At 44.4% G+C, this 26,638-nt stretch overlaps 1 protein-coding gene across 1 annotated transcript in view; it reads right to left on the reverse strand.

Annotated features, from left to right (window-relative positions):
* Positions 1 to 637: 637 nt before the first annotated feature.
* Positions 638 to 26,638, reverse strand: part of phactr3a (phosphatase and actin regulator 3a) — a 37,658-nt gene continuing 11,657 nt past the window's right edge. The window contains exons 2-12 of the mRNA XM_061074630.1: positions 20,004 to 20,168; positions 18,926 to 19,090; positions 18,092 to 18,307; positions 17,500 to 17,728; positions 16,776 to 17,026; positions 15,210 to 15,363; positions 2,857 to 2,912; positions 2,106 to 2,167; positions 1,811 to 1,951; positions 1,221 to 1,334; positions 638 to 844 (exon numbers count right to left, since the gene is read on the reverse strand). Coding sequence (XP_060930613.1) covers positions 638 to 844; positions 1,221 to 1,334; positions 1,811 to 1,951; positions 2,106 to 2,167; positions 2,857 to 2,912; positions 15,210 to 15,363; positions 16,776 to 17,026; positions 17,500 to 17,728; positions 18,092 to 18,307; positions 18,926 to 19,090; positions 20,004 to 20,168 — 1,760 coding nt within the window. The remainder of the gene's footprint in view (positions 845 to 1,220; positions 1,335 to 1,810; positions 1,952 to 2,105; positions 2,168 to 2,856; positions 2,913 to 15,209; positions 15,364 to 16,775; positions 17,027 to 17,499; positions 17,729 to 18,091; positions 18,308 to 18,925; positions 19,091 to 20,003; positions 20,169 to 26,638) is intronic.

The following is a 26,638-nucleotide window of genomic DNA, read 5'->3' on the forward strand; positions in this document are numbered from 1 at the left end:
CTGACCTGGATATGTTGTTTTGTATGTTTGTTTGAAAACATATTTTAATTTTATTCTGATATTTATACTGATGATATGTATAGATTGTAAGTTGGTTAAGTACTGAAAAGTTCCATTTAAAATCTTAACTGTTGTTTTTAAAACCTCATCCTGATTCTTCATTGAAAATAAAGGTTGATGAAAACATGAGAGGAGCCATTCTTTAAAAAAGACCTTGTATTTTGAAGACAAGTAGTGCTTACAAAGGTATTTTCTCTTTTCAGTGAAGACATTGACGGCCCCATTCATATTGACATACTGTATGTACAGTTGATATCAAATTCAGTCCCAACACCTCCTTCTCCCCAGACTGCTCAGTCTTTACACAGTCCGAGTGACACATTATTCATCAGTTAAGAAAAGGTGAAGCTGGTCACATGCACAACTTCTTCCCACTACACAGATTCTTGCTGCCTTGTCAAAGGAGTCCATGTAATAGTACAAAAAAAACAACACTGACTGAATGACAAGATTGTTTTTTTTCCCCTCCGCTCTCCCTCTGAGAGTCGGAGGCTCCACACAAAGTCCTCTTCTACCAGCCGGCCTCCATGTGGCGACGTCCGATCATCTCCAAGACCCACCGTCGCTAGCGTTACTGTCATCTCTTCTCCCACACCGATGCTCTCAGGCGGTTGATATGGTCGTCAGAGGGAGCTGGAAGATTGTTTAAAGACACGCTGAAGACGAAAAAAGCTTCAGGCTCTTTGAGCTGCCGCCTCCGAGCAGCTTGTAGCAGCCTCAGGAAAATGTCTACGCTCAGCATTTCTTCACAGAAGAAACTCCCCACTTTCATGGCCGGTGGAACCTGGTGAGACAAACGTGGAGAGGATCAGTAACGTATCGTGACAGCAGAAGGTGCCTTTGTCATCGCACCCAGCTATAATTGCAGCTATTATTCAAGTCTGTGGGGCTATTTGAGCACAGACACTTAATCCTATACCCTGTCCCCCGTCCTCGCTCTGGGACACTGTCTGAACTCACAACGAGGACCGCTGCTTTCCAAACAAACCCGACCAAGGACACCGTGGCATCTCTCTGCCTGACTGTACGAGCCCACCAGAGGACAGCCTCCCCCTCCCCCACATCCACAAGCACTGCCATCTATCTTTAGCTCCCAGCTGTCTCACGATGAGCGAGGAGGGCTAAATTTAGAATCGCTGTTCCCCAGAATAGAGCCTTACGTTCACATTATACAGACATGCACCATAGAACACTGACCTCGTCAGGTGTTTGCTCGAGGAGTGCACTTCCATCTCTGTGCTTTTGAATTCGTTCAGCTCTTTTCGGATTGCCGCCTGCGTGGAGGGGAGAGGAGGGAAAAAAACATTAGTGCATCCCTTAAGTGCATCCTAAGCCATCCGGCCCCTGCAACCTCGGGGAACAGAAACATGACAGCAGGAGGAAGAACCATGTGATGAAACACAAAAAAAACGACAAAGGATTAGCAGCAACATGCATGAGTGGAGAGTTGAGTTTTATGTGTCATGTTTCAAATTTGAAGAGACACCATAAAGAAAACGAGCAGGGGCAGTGATGTGATGAGAGTGAAAACATCCACAAGTCATGGAGTGTCACGCGAGTGAAATCATGCTCGACTCGAGATCTTAGGAAATATGTGGAATAATATTGGCCTTAATTTTGTTTTGGTGATGAATCCAAGCGATTAGTGGAAACTAATATGTTTTTAAAAACCTTCTTGGTTGAAAAATAAATAAAACATGAGTTGTCTTGGCTGTGTCTCACACACACACACACACACAAACACACACACCTTATCCGCTGCCGAGAGCCGGGTCCAGGGCTTGTCTGCTCTCCTGTCGTAGTCCTGAGCTTTGGCCACCTCCACATAGTCGCTGAAGCGGATCAGAATCTTTCTGTCTCGCAGCTCGTCCACCGTGGGCCGCTGGTTGAGCTGGAACACACAAGGAAGCGGAAGATGAGCTATTATTACTGGCTGCTATCAAGTTTGACTCTACTGTCTCCATGTGCTTCATGTGTACAATGTCCATTTATCTATAAGTATTGATTTGTTATCAGGAATAAATACACAGTCCCACAGTTTGTACCTTTCTGTTGAGCCGCTGTTTGATCTCCCTCCTCTCCTCCTGCTCTGTCTGGTCATTTCTCTCTGGAAAAAACAAGACAACAAATAAATTATTAATCCAAACATCAACAAGTGACTGTTTAAAAAAACATTAGATATAGTCATTTCATTTAAATGATTAATGAGTCTAGATTATTTTGAAATCAAACTGATAAGATTATCTTTTGTTATTCCCACTATGGGGAAGTTTACTGTGTTACAGCGGCAAAAAGCTACAGTGAAATAAAGCAACAGATTAAAGGTAATAACTGGTCAAATATACAATATAAACACAAGGGACTATGGAATATAGACTTAATTCAAATGTATACAAAACAGTTAAACAATATTGAGCATATATGATATTAACATCGCACAGATAGAAAATGTGTATTGCAGTTACATAAATTGGAAACCAGAGAGAAATCCATATAAGGTGCATGTGGTCAACTGGGAGCAGTGCAGGTTGTATGTTGATTTAAAAAAATCTGGTAATTTCAAGTTCCTGTGTACAACTCCATCCACCAGCACCTTCCACAGGGAGCAGGGTGGAGGGAGGGAGGGGATGTGCACTGATGCGTTCTCCTGCTCCTGAATAATCAACCATGCACCGGGCCGGGCTGCGCTATCAAAAATGCATAGTCCTAAGTGAGTGTGTGTTTTCTACAAAAAATAAATTCAAATAAAAAGGTTGCACTTTTGTAAAAAAGAAAAAGATGCGTTGAAAAACTCACGTTTGAGGATATTCCGACTCTCCAGCTCCTCCACATTCGGTCTCTGGCTCAGCCTCCTGCGGAGAAACACCAGAACCACGTTTTGAACCATTGTGTCTCAAGCTGTCCTCTCTGCTGTCCTGCCCTCCCCCTGTCCTCCCCTGCCCTCCCCCTGTCCTCTCCTGTCCTCCTTAAACCGGCTCTCGCTTCTTCACCGAGCGCGCCCTCCACAGGAATCCCCTATTTCTCCATCTCGCATCCGATCCGCGGCTGTGGTGCTTGGGCAGAGGCGCTCCCCACATCTGGACACAGAAGAAGCTCCGACTCCTCTGAGGTGTTTCTCGGGATTCCTCCTCCGGATGGATCAGTGTGCCCGGGTCCGATGCTGCTGCATGCCAGGCAGGACGTTCTCTTGTGTGTGTGTGGCTGTGGTTCTCCACAGCTTCAGCGGCTCCTCTACACTATCCTCCACCGAGCACAGGCGCTTTTGAGCTGGGTCGTGATGGGGCGCGACTCCCTCAGTCTCCCTGGTTACTACATGCATAATTTTTGTGGAGGGCGGAGCTTCGAGAGACTCCCACTCACTGGAGGCTTCCCCATCCTCCGCCCGATCCACACACACTGGGCCGCTGGCACAGTCCCACCAGCCGTGCTGATTCTGCACCGGCTCCTTTTAGTCCTAGTCTTAAAATCTATTTTGATCACATAATAAAACTCGTTTAAAAACACTAAATGCAAACAGGAGGAGCTTGCTTGTATTTGGGAATCATTTATGTCATTTTTGACCAATGAAACAGATAACACTGACTGAATAACAGGTTATGAAATGATCCTGCCTTTTTTTGTCATTGTCTGTTGTCATTGTCCATTTTGTTTATTTATTTTTCTTTGTCTGTGTGAATGAGTGGCTGTTCGAGGGGATATAAATGAAAATGTTTGTAAATTCGTCATAAAGTTTGATATGCACTTGAAACTTCAATAAAAAATATTGTTAAAAAAACCACAAAAAAAGGTTAGAACCACACGAAATGCACCACTCGCTTTTCGTAGTCATGTCAGATTGCTGTCATTTTTTACTGTGATTGCAGCTATTTGACTACATCTGGTGCTATTCTACTCCAACCTGTGTACTCTTACATTCCTCTATATAGTATTTTGCACTGCTCAGTCTATCTATATACTATCTTTATACTGTGTACTTATATTTCTACGTATATGTTTACCACAGGGATCAGAGAGAAACCACATTTGAATCCCATCTGTCCTGCGCTCGTGTGGTAGATTTGACAATAAAGTTGACTTTGAACACTGTGGTATTCTAGTCCAGTCAATTCCCTTCACCATCAAGGCGTCCGAAAGGTCTCTCCGAAATCCAACGTTTGTTTCTGTCCCCTCCCAGAAACCCCTGTGCTTGTGAACTATTCATTCTTTGAATTAATAATAAATGTGAGCTGCACAACAGGGCTCAGCTCCAGACAGCATGTCCCCCCCCCCCCCCCCCCCTCCTGCAGCACATCTCCAGAGGTGGAAAAGGACAGAGAGGGCAGGAGGCGGCTACCCAGCAGGACCCCCTTTATCCCCCTCACCTGGGCCCACCCAGCACACTGTATAGTTCTGCCCAGTACAAACATCAAAGTTAGGTCACAGGCACGGAGACCCAGACACAAAGCGGCTGTCGGCTGTGCAGGTTTGTCTGAAAAGCTCATTTTCAAACAATCAATCACGTTTTATTTTTGCAGCCTAACACATATTCTGCCCTGAACACTCGACAAGGGGGGAGAAACAACCTTTTAACAGGAGAAGAAACCTCAGAGTGAGTGTAACAGAGCACATCAACAAAACAACAACATGTTAAACTCTCTTGAGAAAAGACGGTGTCTTACATAAATGAAGTGGTATATCACTGTTTAAAGTGTTTAAGCAAAAGAAAATGTCTGACAGAGATGACAATGGAAATGATGGCAGTGTTCTCCTGAACAATAGTTCATGTGACCTGGCATCCTATAGTCTTCTTAACTCCCTTAATACAGTTTAAGCCCGTTGTGAACCAGCTTAACACATTACCAAAACAACAGGCGCTCCCATCTGCACGCACAAGGCGCCATGATGGGTTATGTAATAATAAGCGTTCAGCTCAGGCTGGTTCTGTACATGTGTTCTACTTCAGTCGACCTGGGCACATGAAAGATATGAAGTGTCCCATGTTATTTTTAACCCACCACCGTCACTGTTAGTAATCAATGCTGTGTATGAGGCACAGGCCGGCAATTAGTCTGTGTCAATTAACACGTGTGTGACTAGAAATCCAGGAGCGGCACAAGGACAAATTCAAAAGTTGGACTTCTCTGGTGGATTCTTTTCTGAGAAATAACGCTGAAAATGAAACGTGACACTAAAGAAAGTCTTCCAGGAAATGTTCTGTGTTTTACACATCATCTATATGGAGCTATTCGATCAATTTATTCCTGCGTGCGACATTTAGCAAAAAGAAAACGTGTTTCTGTTATCGCCTTCCTTCAGCCTTTACCACATAAGATATCTTGGGTTTACAATTTGTCACGACATCTTTCATATTTTATGTAGTGCACTTTGAATCGCCCTGTTGTTGAATTGTGCTTTATGTTTTAACTTCTCTCAGGTTGAGAGTAGTTTCACTGTGTCCGGCTAATTTCTGAGAATCTCATCCTCAGGTGGGGGGGGACAACAAAGAGACAGAGACCCCTCTTCTGAATCACGACTTTTCCACAAACCCAACGGAGGGACCCAGTGTTCCCTACTGTTGCGTTTTAAACTGGTGAAACAGAAAAATCACTTCCAAAGCCCCAGCGAATAGAACCACTGTATTATTGACCCGCTCGCTGTGTTGCCTGGCAACAACACTCGGTATCTTCGAGACAATAGAGTCTTCCTGCAGAAATGCCTCGCTTCTCCCTAGCAACACGCTAATGGGGATTTCTCTCCCACACACCGAGCTGCATGTGCTTCACAGCGACTCTGAGGCTATTTTTAGAAACGCACTGCCCACTCCTTTTTTCTGTTTCTGTCTTTGTCTCCTCGCTGAATCAATCCCAGCTCCATCTCAACACTAACATATTCCCGTAGCAAAGTCCGATTGTGCTCGTCGTGAGCCCAATGAATCACGTTTACCCCCCCCCCCCCCCCGTGTGCTTTCAGAGGACAGAGGAAGGTTTCTACCTGTGATGGGAATACCAGTGCACGGGACAACACACTGACTCACTGCACCACTTCTCTCCCACTACGCTCCACCATCCACCTTCAGGATACCGTGGCTGTTTTTCTTTTTTAGAGGTATCCCCAGAATATCATTATGACGCACTAACGCCTGTTGGCACCAGGCTTCCCATCAGCCAATCAGGAGCTCCTGCAATCAAAAAATGGGTTCCAATAGAAAATCTCACCGAGGCATCCCAGGCAAGAGTGACAAATCCAAACATAAGAAATGAAAACCAGAGCAGCAACCCCTTCCCTAACAAACCAACACACACATTATTTCTGCTGATTAACTCCCTGACAACACATTTGGAGAGAGAGAGAGGGGGGGGGGGGGGTGGGGGGTGATGCATTATTGAACAGTGTCACGCGCTGCCGTGAGTCCTGATGCTACCTCCTGCCTGATTAGCAGCGAAGGTGCAGCGGCAGGTTTCTTTTTCATTGTGAAGCTTCGAGAAAAAAAAGGAGAACGAAAAAAAAAAGAGAGAATCTAAAAATGGACGAGAAATCCAGCGGCAGTGTGTGATGGATTGTTTTGGGATCCAGTATGCATGCCCAGGGGGGAAATGAGCCTACGTCTGCCTTTCCTCCTTCCCACTCTGAGCTATATTTAGAACATGGATCCCCCCCCCCCCCCCAAAAAACCCTCAACCCCCCCCCAACACCAACCAGCCAAACAAATGGTGCAGTGTGCCTTCGGTGCATCGTACAGTAGAATGAAAAGGCGTTTTTTTTTTTCTGCACCCATGCTTGACGCTGAAGATGGAAGAAATATCTTATTTAGCTTTAGCAGCAGAAGAGAACAGCTGCTTTTCCTTGCATCACATTTGCACAGCTGTTCCAGAGCAAAGGTTTAGGTTCTTTTTTTTCCCCCTCTCAGCAGCGTCAGCACACAAAAACAAAGCTGCTTTAAGGATTCCTGCCTGATCCCTCTGAGTCCAGTCATTTATTTTGTCCGTGTAAAGACATTTAAACGGCTATTTATCTTTTCAACCGCCCAGAACGGCTCTTTGCAGAACAGGCAGCTCCTGTCACTGCTGTGCTACAAGTGGAACCTCTCCGTCTTCAAAGCGCTGACCCCCGCCGGCTGGAACCCGAGCCACAGTCATGCTCCATCCCCAACTTGACACAACCCGTGAGCTCGCTAACCTGCGGACGCTTTTGTTTTTGCTTTTACAATAAAAACATATTTTCTTCCAGTGGATCTAAGAATAGATGAGGGAGGAGGTATTCTTAGTCCTCTCACAGACAGACGATAGATCTCGCTCTGCACAAAGTGTGGGTGGCTCTCTCCGCTCGGCTGTGAATTCTCGCACAGCGGGTTATGTAAAGCCGTGGCGTGCCCCTGTTTGATGCGCTGGTGCTAAAGAACTGTGATACATTCGCACACGAGCATGCCGCCGTCAGGATGTTTCTCAGTTAGATCACAAATACCAGTTCTATTAGCGTCCTGGCAGGGAAGCACAAGGTGTTTTGTACAAAGAGATTTCCCAGAAGCGGCGGGCTGTCTGTACTTGTTGCTTTCCCGCTAAATGTTCTTTTTGGAACATCAAGGAATTCACTGAGCATGAGTGTAATTTTCTAAGACTTAAATTCCATGTGGCTGCTCTCTGGTTTGAGTGGATCACTAGTGGAAGTCACATGTGGGGGTGGAATATGACAGAGAGGCTTAAATGATGGGGAACTGGCCTCGAGTGAAAGGTATCACAGCCAAACAGATTCCTCTGAGCACTGAGTGGTTATACAACAAAAAGCAAGTCTGTGCAACAGGATCAGATCATCTGTTCAGATCCCACTTTTGATCTCCCATTCACCTCGTTAGGGTTTATGTAACCGAGGTCATTTGGGATTTACTGCAGTCTGTCCCTGCAGAAGGGAATAGCCAGGGTCTGTCATGAGCTTGCACTGTTGCACCATGAATAGCGGTGAGGAGGTTATGTTTGTTTATTTGCTTGTTGGTTGGATGTTTTGTTTATTTGTTTATAGGATCACGCAAAAAAAACCTGAACAGATTTCTATACATTTGGTGGAAGGAGGTGGGCCAAGAAAGGGCAACGTGTTCTGTTATCTAATGTCATAAGAAAACCAAAAGAAACATTTCACCCCTTATATTGTCTCTAAGACTCTGTCTAACGTCGAATGTCTAACTATTTAGTGTGATATATATTCAAGTAGCCTAGTAGTTGTATCAACATCTGCATGTACTCACTACCTGACTGTCAAATCAAATTAAATCAATACGATTCAAAAACTTTTTGACAATATTTATTGTCACGTAACGTAGAACTGAACATATATGTATGATTGCAGATATGTATAATGTTCTCTCATTAACTAAATAAAAGAAGGGCTGCATTTCAAAATAAGAGAAAAGAAATAAAATGTGAAAATTGTGCATGTTCAAATAAAGGGCTTAACTTCAGAAAAATAAAATAAAGAGAGCAAAAGCTATAATTTCAATTTTTCTGTTTCAGTTCTTGACTCCAAAGTCTCCACCAATTTTACAGATAATAAATCTCAACACATCTTAACAATTGAACAGTTTTAGAATCACTTTCTTCCCCTCTTATATTCCACTCCCCCACTTGATTGTTTGTTTCTCGCCCTCCGCCTCCCTCCTGTTTCTCCACTTTCTCCGTCTCACTCCTGTTTCTCCACTTTCTCCATCTCACTCCTGTTTCTCCACTTTCTCCGTCTCACTCCTGTTTCTCCACTTTCTCCATCTCTATCCTGTTTCTCCACTTTCTCTGTCTCACTCCTGTTTCTCCACTTTCTCCGTCTCACTCTTGTGTCTCCACTTTCTCAATCTCACTCCTGTTTCTCTCCCTTTCTCCATCTCACTCCTGTTTCTCCACTTTCTCCATCTCACTCCTGTTTCTCCACTTTCTCTGTCTCACTCCTGTTTCTCCACTTTCTCCGTCTCACTCCTGTTTCTCCACTTTCTCCGTCTCACTCCTGTTTCTCCACTTTCTCCGTCTCACTCCTGTTTCTCCACTTTCTCAATCTCACTCCTGTTTCTCTCCCTTTCTCCATCTCACTCCTGTTTCTCCACTTTCTCCGTCTCACTCCTGTTTCTCCACTTTCTCCGTCTCACTCCTGTTTCTCCACTTTCTCAATCTCACTCCTGTTTCTCTCCCTTTCTCCATCTCACTCCTGTTTCTCCACTTTCTCCATCTCTATCCTGTTTCTCCACTTTCTCCATCTCACTCCTGTTTCTCCACTTTCTCCGTCTCACTCCTGTTTCTCTCCCTTTCTCCATCTCACTCCTGTTTCTCCACTTTCTCCGTCTCTATCCTGTTTCTCCACTTTCTCCATCTCACTCCTGTGTCTCCACTTTCTCCATCTCACTCCTGTGTCTCCACTTTCTCCATCTCACTCCTGTTTCTCTCCCTTTCTCCGTCTCACTCCTGTGTCTCCACTTTCTCCATCTCTATCCTGTTTCTCCACTTTCTCCATCTCACTCCTGTGTCTCCACTTTCTCCATCTCACTCCTGTGTCTCCACTTTCTCAATCTCACTCCTGTTTCTCTCCCTTTCTCCATCTCACTCCTGTTTCTCCACTTTCTCCATCTCACTCCTGTGTCTCCACTTTCTCAATCTCACTCCTGTTTCTCTCCCTTTCTCCATCTCACTCCTGTTTCTCCACTTTCTCCATCTCACTCCTGTTTCTCCACTTTCTCCGTCTCACTCCTGTTTTCTCCACTTTCTCCGTCTCACTCCTGTTACTCCACTTTCTCCGTCTCACTCCTGTTTCTCCACTTTCTCCATCTCTATCCTGTTTCTCCACTTTCTCTGTCTCACTCCTGTTTCTCCACTTTCTCCGTCTCACTCCTGTTTCTCCACTTTCTCCGTCTCACTCCTGTTTCTCCACTTTCTCAATCTCACTCCTGTTTCTCTCCCTTTCTCCATCTCAATCCTGTTTCTCCACTTTCTCCATCTCACTCCTGTTTCTCCACTTTCTCCGTCTCACTCCTGTTTCTCCACTTTCTCAATCTCACTCCTGTTTCTCTCCCTTTCTCCATCTCACTCCTGTTTCTCCACTTTCTCCGTCTCACTCCTGTTTCTCCACTTTCTCCGTCTCACTCCTGTTTCTCCACTTTCTCGATCTCTATTCTGTTTCTCCACTTTCTCCATCTCACTCCTGTGTCTCCACTTTCTCCATCTCACTCCTGTGTCTCCACTTTCTCAATCTCACTCCTGTTTCTCTCCCTTTCTCCATCTCACTCCTGTTTCTCCACTTTCTCCGTCTCACTCCTGTTTCTCCACTTTCTCAATCTCACTCCTGTTTCTCCACTTTCTCAATCTCACTCCTGTTTCTCTCCCTTTCTCCATCTCACTCCTGTTTCTCCACTTTCTCCGTCTCACTCCTGTTTCTCCACTTTCTCAATCTCACTCCTGTTTCTCTCCCTTTCTCCATCTCACTCCTGTTTCTCCACTTTCTCCATCTCTATCCTGTTTCTCCACTTTCTCCATCTCACTCCTGTGTCTCCACTTTCTCCATCTCACTCCTGTGTCTCCACTTTCTCAATCTCACTCCTGTTTCTCTCCCTTTCTCCATCTCACTCCTGTTTCTCCACTTTCTCCATCTCACTCCTGTGTCTCCACTTTCTCAATCTCACTCCTGTTTCTCTCCCTTTCTCCATCTCACTCCTGTTTCTCCACTTTCTCCATCTCACTCCTGTGTCTCCACTTTCTCAATCTCACTCCTGTTTCTCTCCCTTTCTCCATCTCACTCCTGTTTCTCCACTTTCTCCGTCTCACTCCTGTTTCTCCACTTTCTCCATCTCACTCCTGTTTCTCCACTTTCTCCATCTCACTCCTGTTTCTCCACTTTCTCCGTCTCACTCCTGTTTCTCCACTTTCTCAATCTCACTCCTGTTTCTCTCCCTTTCTCCATCTCACTCCTGTTTCTCCACTTTCTCCGTCTCACTCCTGTTTCTCCACTTTCTCCATCTCTATTCTGTTTCTCCACTTTCTCCATCTCACTCCTGTGTCTCCACTTTCTCCATCTCACTCCTGTGTCTCCACTTTCTCAATCTCACTCCTGTTTCTCTCCCTTTCTCCATCTCACTCCTGTTTCTCCACTTTCTCCATCTCACTCCTGTTTCTCCACTTTCTCCGTCTCACTCCTGTTTCTCCACTTTCTCCGTCTCACTCCTCTTTCTCCACTTTCTCCGTCTCACTCCTGTTTCTCCACTTTCTCCATCTCTATCCTGTTTCTCCACTTTCTCTGTCTCACTCCTGTTTCTCCACTTTCTCCGTCTCACTCCTGTTTCTCCACTTTCTCCGTCTCACTCCTGTTTCTCCACTTTCTCAATCTCACTCCTGTTTCTCTCCCTTTCTCCATCTCACTCCTGTTTCTCCACTTTCTCCATCTCACTCCTGTTTCTCCACTTTCTCCGTCTCACTCCTGTTTCTCCACTTTCTCAATCTCACTCCTGTTTCTCTCCCTTTCTCCATCTCACTCCTGTTTCTCCACTTTCTCCGTCTCACTCCTGTTTCTCCACTTTCTCAATCTCACTCCTGTTTCTCTCCCTTTCTCCATCTCACTCCTGTTTCTCCACTTTCTCCGTCTCACTCCTGTTTCTCCACTTTCTCCATATCTATTCTGTTTCTCCACTTTCTCCATCTCACTCCTGTTTCTCCACTTTCTCCATCTCACTCCTGTGTCTCCACTTTCTCAATCTCACTCCTGTTTCTCTCCCTTTCTCCATCTCACTCCTGTTTCTCCACTTTCTCCATCTCACTCCTGTTTCTCCACTTTCTCCGTCTCACTCCTGTTTCTCCACTTTCTCCGTCTCACTCCTGTTTCTCCACTTTCTCCGTCTCACTCCTGTTTCTCCACTTTCTCCATCTCTATCCTGTTTCTCCACTTTCTCTGTCTCACTCCTGTTTCTCCACTTTCTCCGTCTCACTCCTGTTTCTCCACTTTCTCCGTCTCACTCCTGTTTCTCCACTTTCTCAATCTCACTCCTGTTTCTCTCCCTTTCTCCATCTCACTCCTGTTTCTCCACTTTCTCCATCTCACTCCTGTGTCTCCACTTTCTCCATCTCACTCCTGTGTCTCCACTTTCTCCATCTCTATCCTGTTTCTCCACTTTCTCCATCTCACTCCTGTGTCTCCACTTTCTCCATCTCACTCCTGTGTCTCCACTTTCTCAATCTCACTCCTGTTTCTCTCCCTTTCTCCATCTCACTCCTGTTTCTCCACTTTCTCCATCTCACTCCTGTTTCTCCACTTTCTCCGTCTCACTCCTGTTTCTCCACTTTCTCAATCTCACTCCTGTTTCTCTCCCTTTCTCCATCTCACTCCTGTTTCTCCACTTTCTCCGTCTCACTCCTGTTTCTCCACTTTCTCCATCTCTATTCTGTTTCTCCACTTTCTCCATCTCACTCCTGTTTCTCCACTTTCTCCATCTCACTCCTGTGTCTCCACTTTCTCAATCTCACTCCTGTTTCTCTCCCTTTCTCCATCTCACTCCTGTTTCTCCACTTTCTCCATCTCACTCCTGTTTCTCCACTTTCTCCGTCTCACTCCTGTTTCTCCACTTTCTCCGTCTCACTCCTGTTTCTCCACTTTCTCCGTCTCACTCCTGTTTCTCCACTTTCTCCATCTCTATCCTGTTTCTCCACTTTCTCTGTCTCACTCCTGTTTCTCCACTTTCTCCGTCTCACTCCTGTTTCTCCACTTTCTCCGTCTCACTCCTGTTTCTCCACTTTCTCAATCTCACTCCTGTTTCTCTCCCTTTCTCCATCTCACTCCTGTTTCTCCACTTTCTCCATCTCACTCCTGTTTCTCCACTTTCTCCGTCTCACTCCTGTTTCTCTCCCTTTCTCCATCTCACTCCTGTTTCTCCACTTTCTCCGTCTCACTCCTGTTTCTCTCCCTTTCTCCATCTCACTCCTGTTTCTCCACTTTCTCCATCTCACTCCTGTTTCTCCACTTTCTCTGTCTCACTCCTGTTTCTCCACTTTCTCCGTCTCACTCCTGTTTCTCCACTTTCTCCGTCTCACTCCTGTTTCTCCACTTTCTCAATCTCACTCCTGTTTCTCTCCCTTTCTCCATCTCACTCCTGTTTCTCCACTTTCTCCATCTCACTCCTGTGTCTCCACTTTCTCAATCTCACTCCTGTTTCTCTCCCTTTCTCCATCTCACTCCTGTTTCTCCACTTTCTCCATCTCACTCCTGTTTCTCCACTTTCTCCGTCTCACTCCTGTTTCTCCACTTTCTCCGTCTCACTCCTGTTTCTCCACTTTCTCCGTCTCACTCCTGTTTCTCCACTTTCTCCATCTCTATCCTGTTTCTCCACTTTCTCTGTCTCACTCCTGTTTCTCCACTTTCTCCGTCTCACTCCTGTTTCTCCACTTTCTCCGTCTCACTCCTGTTTCTCCACTTTCTCAATCTCACTCCTGTTTCTCTCCCTTTCTCCATCTCACTCCTGTTTCTCCACTTTCTCCATCTCACTCCTGTTTCTCCACTTTCTCCGTCTCACTCCTGTTTCTCCACTTTCTCAATCTCACTCCTGTTTCTCTCCCTTTCTCCATCTCACTCCTGTTTCTCCACTTTCTCCGTCTCACTCCTGTTTCTCCACTTTCTCCGTCTCACTCCTGTTTCTCCACTTTCTCCATCTCTATTCTGTTTCTCCACTTTCTCCATCTCACTCCTGTGTCTCCACTTTCTACATCTCACTCCTGTGTCTCCACTTTCTCAATCTCACTCCTGTTTCTCTCCCTTTCTCCATCTCACTCCTGTTTCTCCACTTTCTCAGTCTCACTCCTGTTTCTCCACTTTCTCAATCTCACTCCTGTTTCTCCACTTTCTCAATCTCACTCCTGTTTCTCTCCCTTTCTCCATCTCACTCCTGTTTCTCCACTTTCTCTTTCTCACTCCTGTTTCTCCACTTTCTCAATCTCACTCCTGTTTCTCTCCCCTTCTCCATCTCACTCCTGTTTCTCCACTTTCTCCATCTCTATCCTGTTTCTCCACTTTCTCCATCTCACTCCTGTGTCTCCACTTTCTCCATCTCACTCCTGTGTCTCCACTTTCTCCATCTCTATCCTGTTTCTCCACTTTCTCCATCTCACTCCTGTGTCTCCACTTTCTCCATCTCACTCCTGTGTCTCCACTTTCTCAATCTCACTCCTGTTTCTCTCCCTTTCTCCATCTCACTCCTGTTTCTCCACTTTCTCCATCTCACTCCTGTGTCTCCACTTTCTCAATCTCACTCCTGTTTCTCTCCCTTTCTCCATCTCACTCCTGTTTCTCCACTTTCTCCATCTCACTCCTGTTTCTCCACTTTCTCAGTCTCACTCCTGTTTCTCCACTTTCTCCGTCTCACTCCTGTTTCTCCACTTTCTCCGTCTCACTCCTGTTTCTCCACTTTCTCCATCTCACTCCTGTTTCTCCACTTTCTCCGTCTCACTCCTGTTTCTCCACTTTCTCCGTCTCACTCCTGTTTCTCCACTTTCTCCGTCTCACTCCTGTTTCTCCACTTTCTCCGTCTCACTCCTGTTTCTCCACTTTCTCAATCTCACTCCTGTTTCTCCACTTTCTCCGGCTCAGTCAGGTTTTAAATCATATCCTTCTGTTTGCGCTAGGTCCGGGTCCGTACGGGACGGCCTCTGGGTCCGGACGTGGACCGCGGTCCGCCTGTTAGTGACCCCTGCTCTAGCTGGATTAGATGCAGGTACCTCTACTGGTCAGTAGATGGCACAAGTTGTATGTACAAATTCATTACCAGGACGTAAACAGACCTAGTTTGGTCCCTTTTTCAGGATGTACGAGGGCAGAGAATGTCACACTTTGTCCTTTGAGGCAAATTGGTGAATCTGGAGCAAAAAAAATTAAATTTGATTGATTGATCAAGAAAGAACCCATTTCATTGTCCATGTCTTTAACATTGTGAGATTGGGAGTTTTTTCACATCTGAGGTATGTGATGAGAAGTATGATAGAAAGAGATTGTCACCAGAGAAATATCCAAGCAATGACAAAGAGAAAATCTGTCCCTGATGTCAATAAAACATTTTATATTTCTACCACAAGACAAAATACATCATCCAGCCTGATGTTCAACAACAATCAATGTCATGTCCATTGCCATGAACTCACAGATCACGATGTAAAGACGATTTCATTACTCACTTGGCGAGTTTCATTTCAATCTGCTGGCGAATTTCCTGCCGCTCCTGGTCGCTCCTCACTGGAAAGATGTTCCGGTCCTCTAACTCCTGCTTGCTGGGACGGTTTCGTAGCTTTACAGACAGCAGCTCCTTCCTCAGCCTGCGAGGAAGTGTGCCTGCAACATACAAACACACATTAACACACATTCTCTCCCTTTTCCGGACCCAACAATATGCGTACGGTAAATGAGTAAAGCCTTTTAATCCCCGCAATGTCCCCCTCTGCTTGATATTAACGTGTTTCCTCACATACTGAGCATTACTTATAGAGCAGCTTGAAAGTATTGTTTACTGCAACACATTGGAAATCAAATGAAACAATAATTATTTTGGTAAAGTGCAGGTTCTCAGCCTCAGGATCCAAATCAATGTACGTCATTTAGCCCTTTTTGTAAAAACAATTATAAACAGTATTTATATGTAACAACAAGGAACCCAAACGCCACAGGTTCCCTCTGTCAGTTTGTGACAGAACTGCTTTTATAACCTTGTGTTTCCATTGCTGTGTGTCTGCCTGACTTTCAGCAGAATTACTCAGAAACCACAGGACAGATTTCCAGGAAATTTTGTGAAGGGGCGGGGCATGATCCAAAGTAGAAGCCTTTATACTTTGGATTAGATCAGGATAAATGGAGAGATCCAGGATTTGATTTTACTTGTCAAGATAGGGCTTCAGGGTTGTGCTCTTCAAACTCACCTATTTATTCATTTTCCAGATGTTTGTTTGACATTTGGTGTGTGGAATATGTCTGACATGAGCAGAAGGAGCAGGGAAGTCACGCTGCAAAGGGCCGGGCTGGAATCAAACCTGTGGCTGCTACAAATTTGCCCCCATGTGCCCATTTGTCAGGGCTTTTATTTGCAAAGACCTTAAAAACAAGGATATTTCACAACTGATAATAATTTCGGTGTTAATAAAATTATCTGGTTGCTGTTGTTCACATCACATCTGTACTTACATAACATAACTTACCCTCTGAGCTCAGTGTGAGAAACTCTGCTTTTCGGTATAGTTTATATTATGATGTGGTTTGTTGTAAGATGCCAGGCTTCATTCTAATTGAATAAAGGCTGCTATAATTCAACAGGTTAAGCTGAAAACTGTTCAACTGTGGAAACTGCCCCCCCGACAGGCCTCTGCACGGTCCTTGTCTACGAGCGGCCCCTTTCGCATTACATAGTTACTTGACCTGTTGTTTTTAAACTATAAATTAGTGCAGCTTTAAATTTTCCAACTTTATAAACAAATGCTAGTTTGATTAAAGCGCACAAGCTTAGAGAGGCAACAGAAAATCTGGGTGTATTTAGAATCCGGGATGGAATCGATATGACAGGATGCAAGCTATAATTAAGATGTTGGCTATTGACAGAACTGTCAATTTCAGGTCAGCGCAGGAAGACAACTACAGGGTTAAACTATCATCATAGTACAGATGGATCTACATTCAAATGAAATGTCGCTCTAACCCCAGAGCAATTATTTAATTTTAAATTCAATATTATGTACCACTATCACTCGTCAACATACCAGAGATGACGGAGTCGTTCCATTCTTCCAGGTCGTTGGGGAGGCCCGAGGTGTTGGAGAAGCACTGGTCCAGCCGCATGTTCTCCTTGTTCTCCTCCGCCTCCTTCCTGGGCCAGTCGGACCTTCCGCCGCCCAGGTAGCCGCTCACAAACGAGAGCTTGTGCTGGTTCTCAGAGCTGCAGGAGCGAGAGAGCCGCCCGTCAGAACACCACAGCCGGGGGGGTGAGGCCTGCTCACACCCTTGATGGACGCTGAGGGGAGAACAAAAGACAGATTACTGTCCATGGCTGTGGGTGGAGGGAAACTTTTGGATTTTAAATATAGACTTATTACAATTTTACATTTAAAGCAATTGATTATTACTTGTAAACCTGGACAGTACAAAGGGTCATAGTGTTAGAAATGGGAGATTTGTGAGCCTCGTTCTAGTGACCCTATACTCATGTATACTCTAACTTTTACACACTACATGTACTATAGTGGATCCCATCTTGATGCTGGATCGTGATCTTGCTGGCTGCTGACATAGACTATGATTGCAGCAGGACTACTTGACATATAGTATTGAAGTTATCCTTCAAAATGTTTGTGCTATACAAATAAAATTTGATTGATTTGATTGATTGACATTAAACAAAGCAGTTAATTTGCTTATCACCGTTACAGTATTTCTCAATGTGGCGGCTCATACAAACAAACGGATGGGGTCGAGCTGAGGACTCACATTTCCTGCCTGTTCTTGGAAGCGAACGCTCTCTGCAGTTCCTCCATAATGCAGCTAGGGGGCATGGGAGGATGGATCATATTGCCTAGATGTGGTGACCCTGAGGTGTTGGCCATTGACCCTCGTAGAGGCAGGGTCATCGACGCCATGCTTTCTGTGGCCCTGGGGGGAGGCTCCTTGGGGAGGTAGGAGTTTGGCAGGTGAGCGGGAAGCGACGCAGGCCCTGAATCTGAAAGAGAGGGAGGAGGAGGAGGAGGAGGAGGAGGAGGAGGAGGAGGAGGAGGAGGAGGAGGAGGAGGAGGAGGAGGAGGAGGAGGAGGAGGAGGAGGAGGAGGAGGAGGAGATAAACATTGTAAACAAGATCAATCTCTTTCCCTCTTTCTGTTCATCTCCTGCAAAACAGTTTGCAGGTCACAGGGGCCAGAGTTTATTTTCAGTCACTGAGCTGAAGTTTGGAAAACACGTAAAGGTTTTCACTCAGAGGTATTCAGACTCTGCATCCACCTGACTTCACATCTGATTAGAGATAATAGAAAGTGTTTTCTTGCAATCTGCTGGAAAACGTGGCTCAGCTTAGATAATTCTAACTCACCATCTCCAGCACTCAGCTGAGGCAACAGTTTGGGAGGAACTTGTGGTGGGGAGGTTCCCAGAGGAATCTCCTCCTCTGGGGTGTCTTCCACCTGGTCCTCCTCGTCCTGCAGCCCCTCGGGTAAATCCCCAGTAGGGTGCACACTCTCGTCTCCCTCGTCCTCGGACGGCGGTAGATTGTCCTCCACTCGTTCACAGTCCTGGAGAGGGGCGGCTACTGAGGGACATTCATGAAGAAGAACAAAGCATTTATGAGTTTTGCTGCAAATGAATGCAAACAAAATGGCACTACTAGTGGTGGAAGCAGCTGAGGTTATAAATGAAAATAATAACAGGTAATGAAACTGAAATACAAATGAAAATAACTGGAACATAAGCCTGTGAAGAATCAATGAAATAAAAATATTTAAAAATCTTAAACAGTAGTTGTAACTACAATTTTTCCAACAAATTTAAATGTTCTGTACTTCTGAAACTTTACGTGTACAAGTATTATTAAACTTACAGTGTTACCCGCCAAAGTATTGATTGATTATATTTTTTGATTTGTATCAAATACACATAAAGTGGACATGTAAGACATCTATGAGAGAGCTGAGATTCTCATTGATTTGTCTCTGCTGCCCTCTACAGGCATATATGTAGAACACGTCTCCATTACTTTGTGTTCACGTAACTCAAACTTCTATCAAATTGATCACAGCAATCTTCTACAGTCTCATATTGATTATCTATAGAGCCAACCCGACCACGGCAAATCTAATTCCCCTTATCTCTTACTTGCTGCTTTAACGGCTCTATGATTCTGTTGATTCTGTCAGATTGTCTGTCCTACCTGATGGGGGGTGCTCCTCCTCGGGACCCAAGTATTCCACGCTGCTGACTGCGAGGCTTGAGTTCAAAGACCCCCCGAATCCTCCGAGCAGGACTGCACCCTCCGAGCAGCAGCCCCGGGTGGGAGAGTTGGGGTCGTGGCATAGAAGGCCACTTAATGCTACATCTGTGACAGGAGGAGAGGAGAGAAGTGTGTGCAGCTGTTAAAATGTCTGTGGACAGTACGATTATATGTCCTTTATCTTCAGTGATAGAAAGAAATAGTTTCTGGTATGATGCTGCATCTGCTTTTGTTCCTTCTGCCAAGAGGGTAATGTTTTCACCCCCTGTCTGTTTGTGTGTGAGCAGGTTTATGATTTCTTTTACACTCGTTGGAAAGATGTGAGTCAGGAATATGAATTTAAATTTTGTTTTAAGTTACACACTCCACTGAGTGACATTTTGCTTTTGGCAGTTTACGAAATTATTAGGGCTGGGCAAGTTAACTCGTTTCAATCGAGTTAACTCAAGTGATGAGTTAACTCGATTAATTATTTTATCTCGCATTAACTCAGGTTTGATTATTTATTGTTTTATTGTGAAAGTCAGGCTTTTATTTTGTGAAAGTCTGTTGCTGACTGCTGCAGAACAGGAAAAAAGAAAATAATTGGCGGATAAACAATCAAGTTAACTCATCACTTGAGTTAACTCGATTAAAACGAGTTAACTTGCCCAGCCCTAGAAATTATTCATTCAAATTCATTGTTATGTTATAAATAAAGTTTATAATACTGTTATTTTGTATTTCACATAATATTACTATTCAAGGATATATATCGTTTAACATTTCCTGGAGAGGAAATTCAGCCGCATGTTGAAAACATTGTAAAATCTCTTTTATTTTGCAACAAACATAATGTAATTTTATCCAGATGATTAGAGAGGCCTTCTGGCAATACCTTCAGCTGTTCGTACCACACCCTCTCATTATCTCTCTCTCTGATTCATTAGAAGGGATGAGAAGTAATGTGAGTGGGTGCTTGTGTTTATGGAAGCAATCTACAGCTTCCCCTCCACACCCACCACCCTGCGGCCCGTACCTGTGGAACTCTGCTTGAGCTTCTCGTTTTTCTTTTTTCTCCACTTCCAGGGCTTGAAGATGCGCCCCAGCGTGGCCAGTTTGCTGTTTCGCCGGATGGGTGGAGTGTGGACACTGCTCACCAGGCAACCCGTCCTCAGCACCCTCTGCTGGTCCAGCACCTCTACTTCAGGAGAGAGAGGGGATGGAGGAGAAGCCAGGAGAGGGGCAGAGAAAGGTGTAGCACGAGGATGAGATGGGGCGGAGGTGTGAACAGGAGACGGGCCAAGTGCAAGGAAAGATATGCAGAAGTTTAAGGGAGAGGAGAAGAGGGAGAGAGAAGGCAGAAGACAATTAGTACGCTCACCTCACTGACTGAGTCATGATGGACTCCAAGTGCTTTGAGCAGATTCAATTAGACAAGACTCATTTGATCAAGACACACTCTCTCGTGGGTGTAATTCTCCTGTGAATCTGTCCGAGTGATACGCATCAAAGTGAATATCTCTGACTGTCCACATGTGGAGGAAGCACCAGAGGACACAGAGACACAGGCAGGCCCTAAGAGGACGCCGTTTTCCTCTGAGACCGACAGATGTGCCAGCATCAGACTTTACTGCCGGGCAAAACAACACAACATATTCTAATGCTCCACTGTTACATGTTTTTAAATTGTCTGTCCCAGCGCTTACTCATCACACTGTGTCTTCTCAGTGATCAGTGTTTCCAGGGTGGGACAATAGTTTTCACTTCCCGATACCAATTCCAAAACCTGGACTTTGCGTATCAGCCGATACAGAGTATCAATCTGATGGCAATGCATTTACATAAAAATTTGTATTATGTATTTCAGCAGATATATCCTACTAACCCTGTATGGAAGTGGCTTTTCAGATGCTTTATGAGATGGATACTTTTGAGGTCCGTTACCCTAGTGCAACCCCTCAAAACTGATGTATTGCATACAGCACACATTGCTGTTTTACTTGTGGGAGTTTCCAGTGAGAAATATGGAAAAATGTTACTAACGTGTTAGCAAGCTTGGGCTAATGCTACACTACCAGAAATCCCTTCCTCCTCTTCTTCCTCTTACAGTACAGTAGAGTGCAACTTTTGTTTTAGAGCAAAGATAAAAGGAAGTGATTTCCGGCGAAAAGAAAAATGCATTTTATTTTCCAGCGTTAAACTACTTTAAAGACATGGTATCAGATCATTAGACATACTCGCCAATGCCAAACCCAGCATTTTTTGCACTCTCCCGAAATGGCTATTGTTATAGGAACATCTTTAAGTACTTCCCATGATGCCGCAGAACAGAATCTCAGAGCAGATCCAGTGTATTTTTGTTGTCTCTTCCCACAAAGCCAAGTTGACTCATGTCTTGTATGTCTGAAGAGGATTGAATCTCTTATCTCGTGTCACGATGGAACTATCACATAAAATGAAAATAAAAATGCATGGTAATATACAGTAAAAGCACCATACGCACATCAGAGCTTGAGAAACCAAATACTGTAAAAGAAGGTTCATAATGATACAAGTAAAAAAAAAGACCCAAAAGAAAATATGCAGACAATGGTCTCAACAAATACTGAAACAGAGCCACTGAGATTCATATTGTTTCATAAATAAACTATATTCCAGATAAAATGAATAAGAACAATTGAAAAGGTATGTGATAATCTGTAGAGTGCGGTCCATGATATAAAATTATCGTTCATAATAGCTGAGCTTTTACTACCTACTGTACTTCTCTCCCTTCACAGAGAACAATTTCCCCTGATTAGAGGAAAACTTGACTGTGACTCATCTCAAGCAAAGTGTGGGTCTAGAGCTCCATGTGCGCACAGTGCTGCTGGATTGCCCTCATCTATAGTCACACAGAGAGCCAAGAAAGAGGAAGTGCACAATAAACGCTGTGTATTTTTTGAGCTACATACGTCAATGTGACAAAAACAGAGCTATAGCTGCCTCCAGGAGACTGATAAATCTTTGTTCAAATATTCAGCCGAGGAGGAGGCGAGGATTTGTGACGGGGGGGAGGAAGAGGAGGGGTTCCTCGAGTGGCTCAGGGTGTGAAGTGGAGTGCAGTGATGATGGAGGAGGAGGGGAGGATACATCTGACTCCCTCACAAGATTTTTTTCTTTTTTTGTGTGTGTGCAGCCCCTTGTTTCTTCCCTGAAGCACATGGATAGAGATTGTTGGAGGAGGGGAGGGAAGAAGAGAGAAGAGGAGAAAGGAGCGGAAAGGAGAAAGAGACAAGGAGAACGTGGGAAAATATAACAATAAAATAAAAAGTAACAGGGGAAGAAAGAGGAGGAAGAATAAGATGGGGGTAAGGAAAACGGGGGGTTGCAAAGCAGACACAGAAAGAGAAATTAAAAAAAAAGTACGATAAGACAAAAAACAAGAGAAGAAGAAGGGATGAGACGAAAAGGGCTAATTTCCAGTTTGAGTTTTTGACCCTTCAAGTGTCTGGAAACAGGTCAGTTGACCATGCACTCACTGTGTCATCATCACTACTGTCACACATTCAGCGTGGCGGACGAGGCGCCTCACGCAGAATCCAGGTCAAGCTGGAAGGAAACGCACCCAGTCCCACAGAGAAAAAAAGCTTAAGAGAAGGAGAGGGGGAGCAGGAGGGGGAGAGGCGTCTGTGTGAGAGGATGAGAAAGAGAGAGAGAGAGAGAGATTGTGTGCATGTGGAGAAAGGGAGAGGAGGTGGGGTCAGGCCCGCTGCTGTTGCCATGGCGACCACATCCAGATGCTGCCGCAGCAGTGGGAGCCAGCGGGAGGAGCAAGCCGGTCTGTGGCTCGGAGGAAAGGAGGAGAGAAAAGAGGCGAGGAGCCCCCTGCACAGACACTGCCTGCCACATCTAAAGCCATAGCAGCACCCAGTGCATTGTGGGTAAGGGGTGAAGCCACATGGAGGACAAGATCTGTCTGCGTTCTGAGAGAGTGAAGGAGATTGGAAGGAGGGGGGATAAGGAGGGGGGGGGGGATTCCAGGGAAAAGAGGCAAGAAGGAGCGATGGGAGGGGGCTGTTGCTATACGGAAGTGGTTCCAGGAGAATCTGGGCTCGTCCAATCACGGAGCAGCTATTTATAATGCATATCAAGTAACTTCATTTTTCATAGAAGGGCTGGTTGTTCAGAGTAAATGACAGGAGTCCGAGCAGGGCACGGGAATTAGGTGAAAACACATGCATGCACACAGAGATTTAATTCCTCCGCTGGATGAGGATGTATCGAAACGTGTGTCAGATGATGAATGGACGACATGCACCATGTGGCGACGAGGTGCCATTCTAATTAATATAGCAATGCAAATAGGATTTGTTAAATCCGTGTGTCATGCTGATGCAGTGTGTTTTGCTGCTCTCCAACGCACACACGCTGGTTGGTGTCAGGTCTGAACCCAAAATAAAAGATTAAATTAAAGAGAGAAATAATGATATATGTCATGTGAACCCTCAGCAGTGCAGGCAAATGTACACTGCGACTGCTCAGCTTCATCTGGCATTAGTGCAGCGTGAGCTCAGGAATGATTAAAGAGTGGAAATAAAGTCGACAATATGATAATGTAACTTGGCAAGAAAACTATATCAGAGCGCTTTAGCGGGCCACCAGGGACCACACCCCACTTAACCAGCTTGTCAGCACATTCAGGAGTATAAGACCTCCCCCCCCCACATGCTCACGCCGACAATATCCCTCCTCCCAAGTGCTCAATGTGAGAACTAACCAACAGGAAGAGGGTTTTCTCTTATTATATGTGACGTGTTAACCTGAAAAAGGATTAGAGGGAGTCTCTTCTGTTCTGTTGTGATACTGGATTTCTGAATGTGTTTTTCTTTTCAGATTTTTTAATGAAAGGGATTCACACTGAGATGTGTAAAATCATTAGCTTTGCTTCAGCAGAGAGCTTGTAAGGGACAAAAGTGGTTGTCCAGTTGTTGTTGCATCATTTACTAGAATTACAAGTCGCCACAACAAACATTAAGTACTTATCATCTCATTTCACAAGCAGGTGTTTAAACCTCTCCACAGGAATCAGTACTCAGGAATATGAAAGCTGAAAGGGCCTTGAACAGTTGTCAGGTTAGAGTGAAAAGCACTATTCGTCCTTCAAGTTAAAGTGTAACATTTACAACCTAAAATGAGCACAGTCAGGAGCACTCTCCTCCACAATAAAATACTATTGCTGTTGACCTGTTGGTTGAGCTTAAAATAAACTGTCCTCTCATGCTGTAAGAACTATTTTCCTTGGGCACTTGCTTAGAATAAGGAAATTTCTGTCCGTCTGTTGCATGTAGGGCTCGGTGATATGGCCAAACATTTTATCTACATACAGATAATTGGTCCTGAGTGAAGGTTGTGATTTTAAATTCTTCATTATGAGCAAAGGATGACAAACACTTGATAGACAGCAAATCTTTGAATAGATCAATTAGGTTTTTTACCAACTTGCACAATGTATTAACATTACATATATATATTTATGGATATATAGCTAATGAGGAAAATTACATTGGCATAACTCTTGATATTAGCTAGAATTAGCATTTTTCTCAAAGTACCAAAGCCTCTTACAGCTTCTTGCGTGACTGTAGACTCTGTATCTGCTGCAAGCGTCTCTAAACAAAACCTATAGCAAATAATATATATTGAAACAGCCTCTAAACACTGTATGTGTGCTTCCGAGTTCTTATCACAGCTATAAATAACAACAGACGGACCCTTGACACCCATCACCTCTGCAGGCCCTGTAGATCCTCGGCTCCTTGCTCCAGCCTCCTGCTCCTTCCACCCGGACAACTGACAATTTGCCCTTGAATGGACTACCTCCTTAGCCACCGCCACGCCAGCTACCCTCTCCTCTTTACCCCTCTGGCTTTACAACTGTGCTGCCATCTGTCCGTAGCTCCACTGCCTCAGGGACCGAGCCACAATCAGGACACCCAGCTAACGACTCTCATGGAGAGAGTGAGCTGAAGACGAGCTGAAGCAGTGTCAAAAGAAAGAGTGGGAATGAGAAGGAGAGGCTGAGATCAAGAATGGAAGTGGTCAGCTATGGTGGTTTTATAAAAGGCAGGGTAGACGGTATAATGAACACGTACACAAGATGACAATATTCAGGAGCTCAGGAGCAAGAGCAAAATCCACTTAACATGGAAATGAATAATATCTGAAAGCCGTCTCATATAAAGTGCTCTATTTCTAACAAATTTATTCTTCCAACAACAATATACTTCATTAGCAGGGGAAAGACTAGTCTATTGTACAAAATTTCCATTTTACATTCTACGCTGAATTAACTTAGTAGAAATGAAGGAAAAAACATAATATTTAACAGAGTAGTCTACATTAGCTCCTAATAAATAAGTCCTGTCCTCAAGTAACTGTGTTCCTGAGGTAAACAGGTGACTCATCCGCACGTGGACGTTGTGTAGTGCAATTTGTCTGAGAACTGATTTCTGAGAGGACAGGATATCATGGTGTAAGGCCACATGAGTCGGCAAAGGTCAAGCCTCCAGATCATCTATGTGAATACCGCCGAAGTGTGAAACTCCAGCGTGTGGGCTACTGGCATCAAGACAGTGAAATTATGTCATTGAGGCCAGCAGCCAATAGGAAGTGCCTGAGGCCCTTGTTTGTTACCATATGTTGGTGATGAGAATGAGGTCTAGTGGGTGGCTTCAAGTGTAAGCCTTTGCTGCAGCCTCCCAGATCCAAGGATGGCTTCCTTACTGCTTTCATAGTGAGTTTACACTTTCTGGACAGATCGATGTAGCAGCGAGTGGCGATGATTGCAGGAAGGATCTCTGTGACTGTTCTAGCAGAGTGCATTTTAATATCTTTGTGAGATCTGACTGTAAAAAAGTCAAGATCAGTTAGTGCGACTCAGCTCCAAAGGGGAGCTCCAGAATATATTTCATCTTTGAAAAAGACGTCCCCATGGTTTTGTGGGTTCACCTAAGAACCGATATATTTGAACGGACAGCCTTACAAACTCTGAAGTGAAGTTTCAAATTGTTTTGGAGATTATATTGTACCGTATCTGAAGTATTGTATCAATGACATTGTGTAGTAAGTATCATATCGTATCCTAAGTAATGTATCATAGCATATCATATTGTATTGTAACATATCTCAGCATGGTGTAGCCTAGCGTATCTTATCGTAGGGAATATTCAGTTCCATAGCTGACCATTCTTCTTGTTTTTATCTGTCTCTCAAAAATCTGACAACTTTAGTGCTATATCACTGCAATGCCTCTTTAAAACAAAGACAAAGCCTCTTCATATACCTAAATAACATCAAAGCTCAATGTCTGAGAAATATTCCTGATGTTGATATAATGTTGTACTGAAGTTCATGAATAATAATTTGTTTTTCATTCTCTAAAGACCCTTAAATATTGTTTTTCTCAACATCATTTCCTATATGTATATTCATGACTTAAAAACATCCGTTGTATTTATAATAATATTATTTATTTATATAGCTCTTTTCTTAACAATGCACCAAAGTGCCCAACAAGAAGTAATGTTAAAAATAGGTACAACTGCTTATACAGAAAGTTTTCAAAATATGGATGATAACTCCAGACACACACATGCACGAGCACACAGGGAATATACACATGTAGAGACA

The sequence above is a fragment of the Limanda limanda genome, chromosome 7 (genome assembly GCF_963576545.1).
Source record: "Limanda limanda chromosome 7, fLimLim1.1, whole genome shotgun sequence".
NCBI lineage: Eukaryota > Metazoa > Chordata > Actinopteri > Pleuronectiformes > Pleuronectidae > Limanda > Limanda limanda.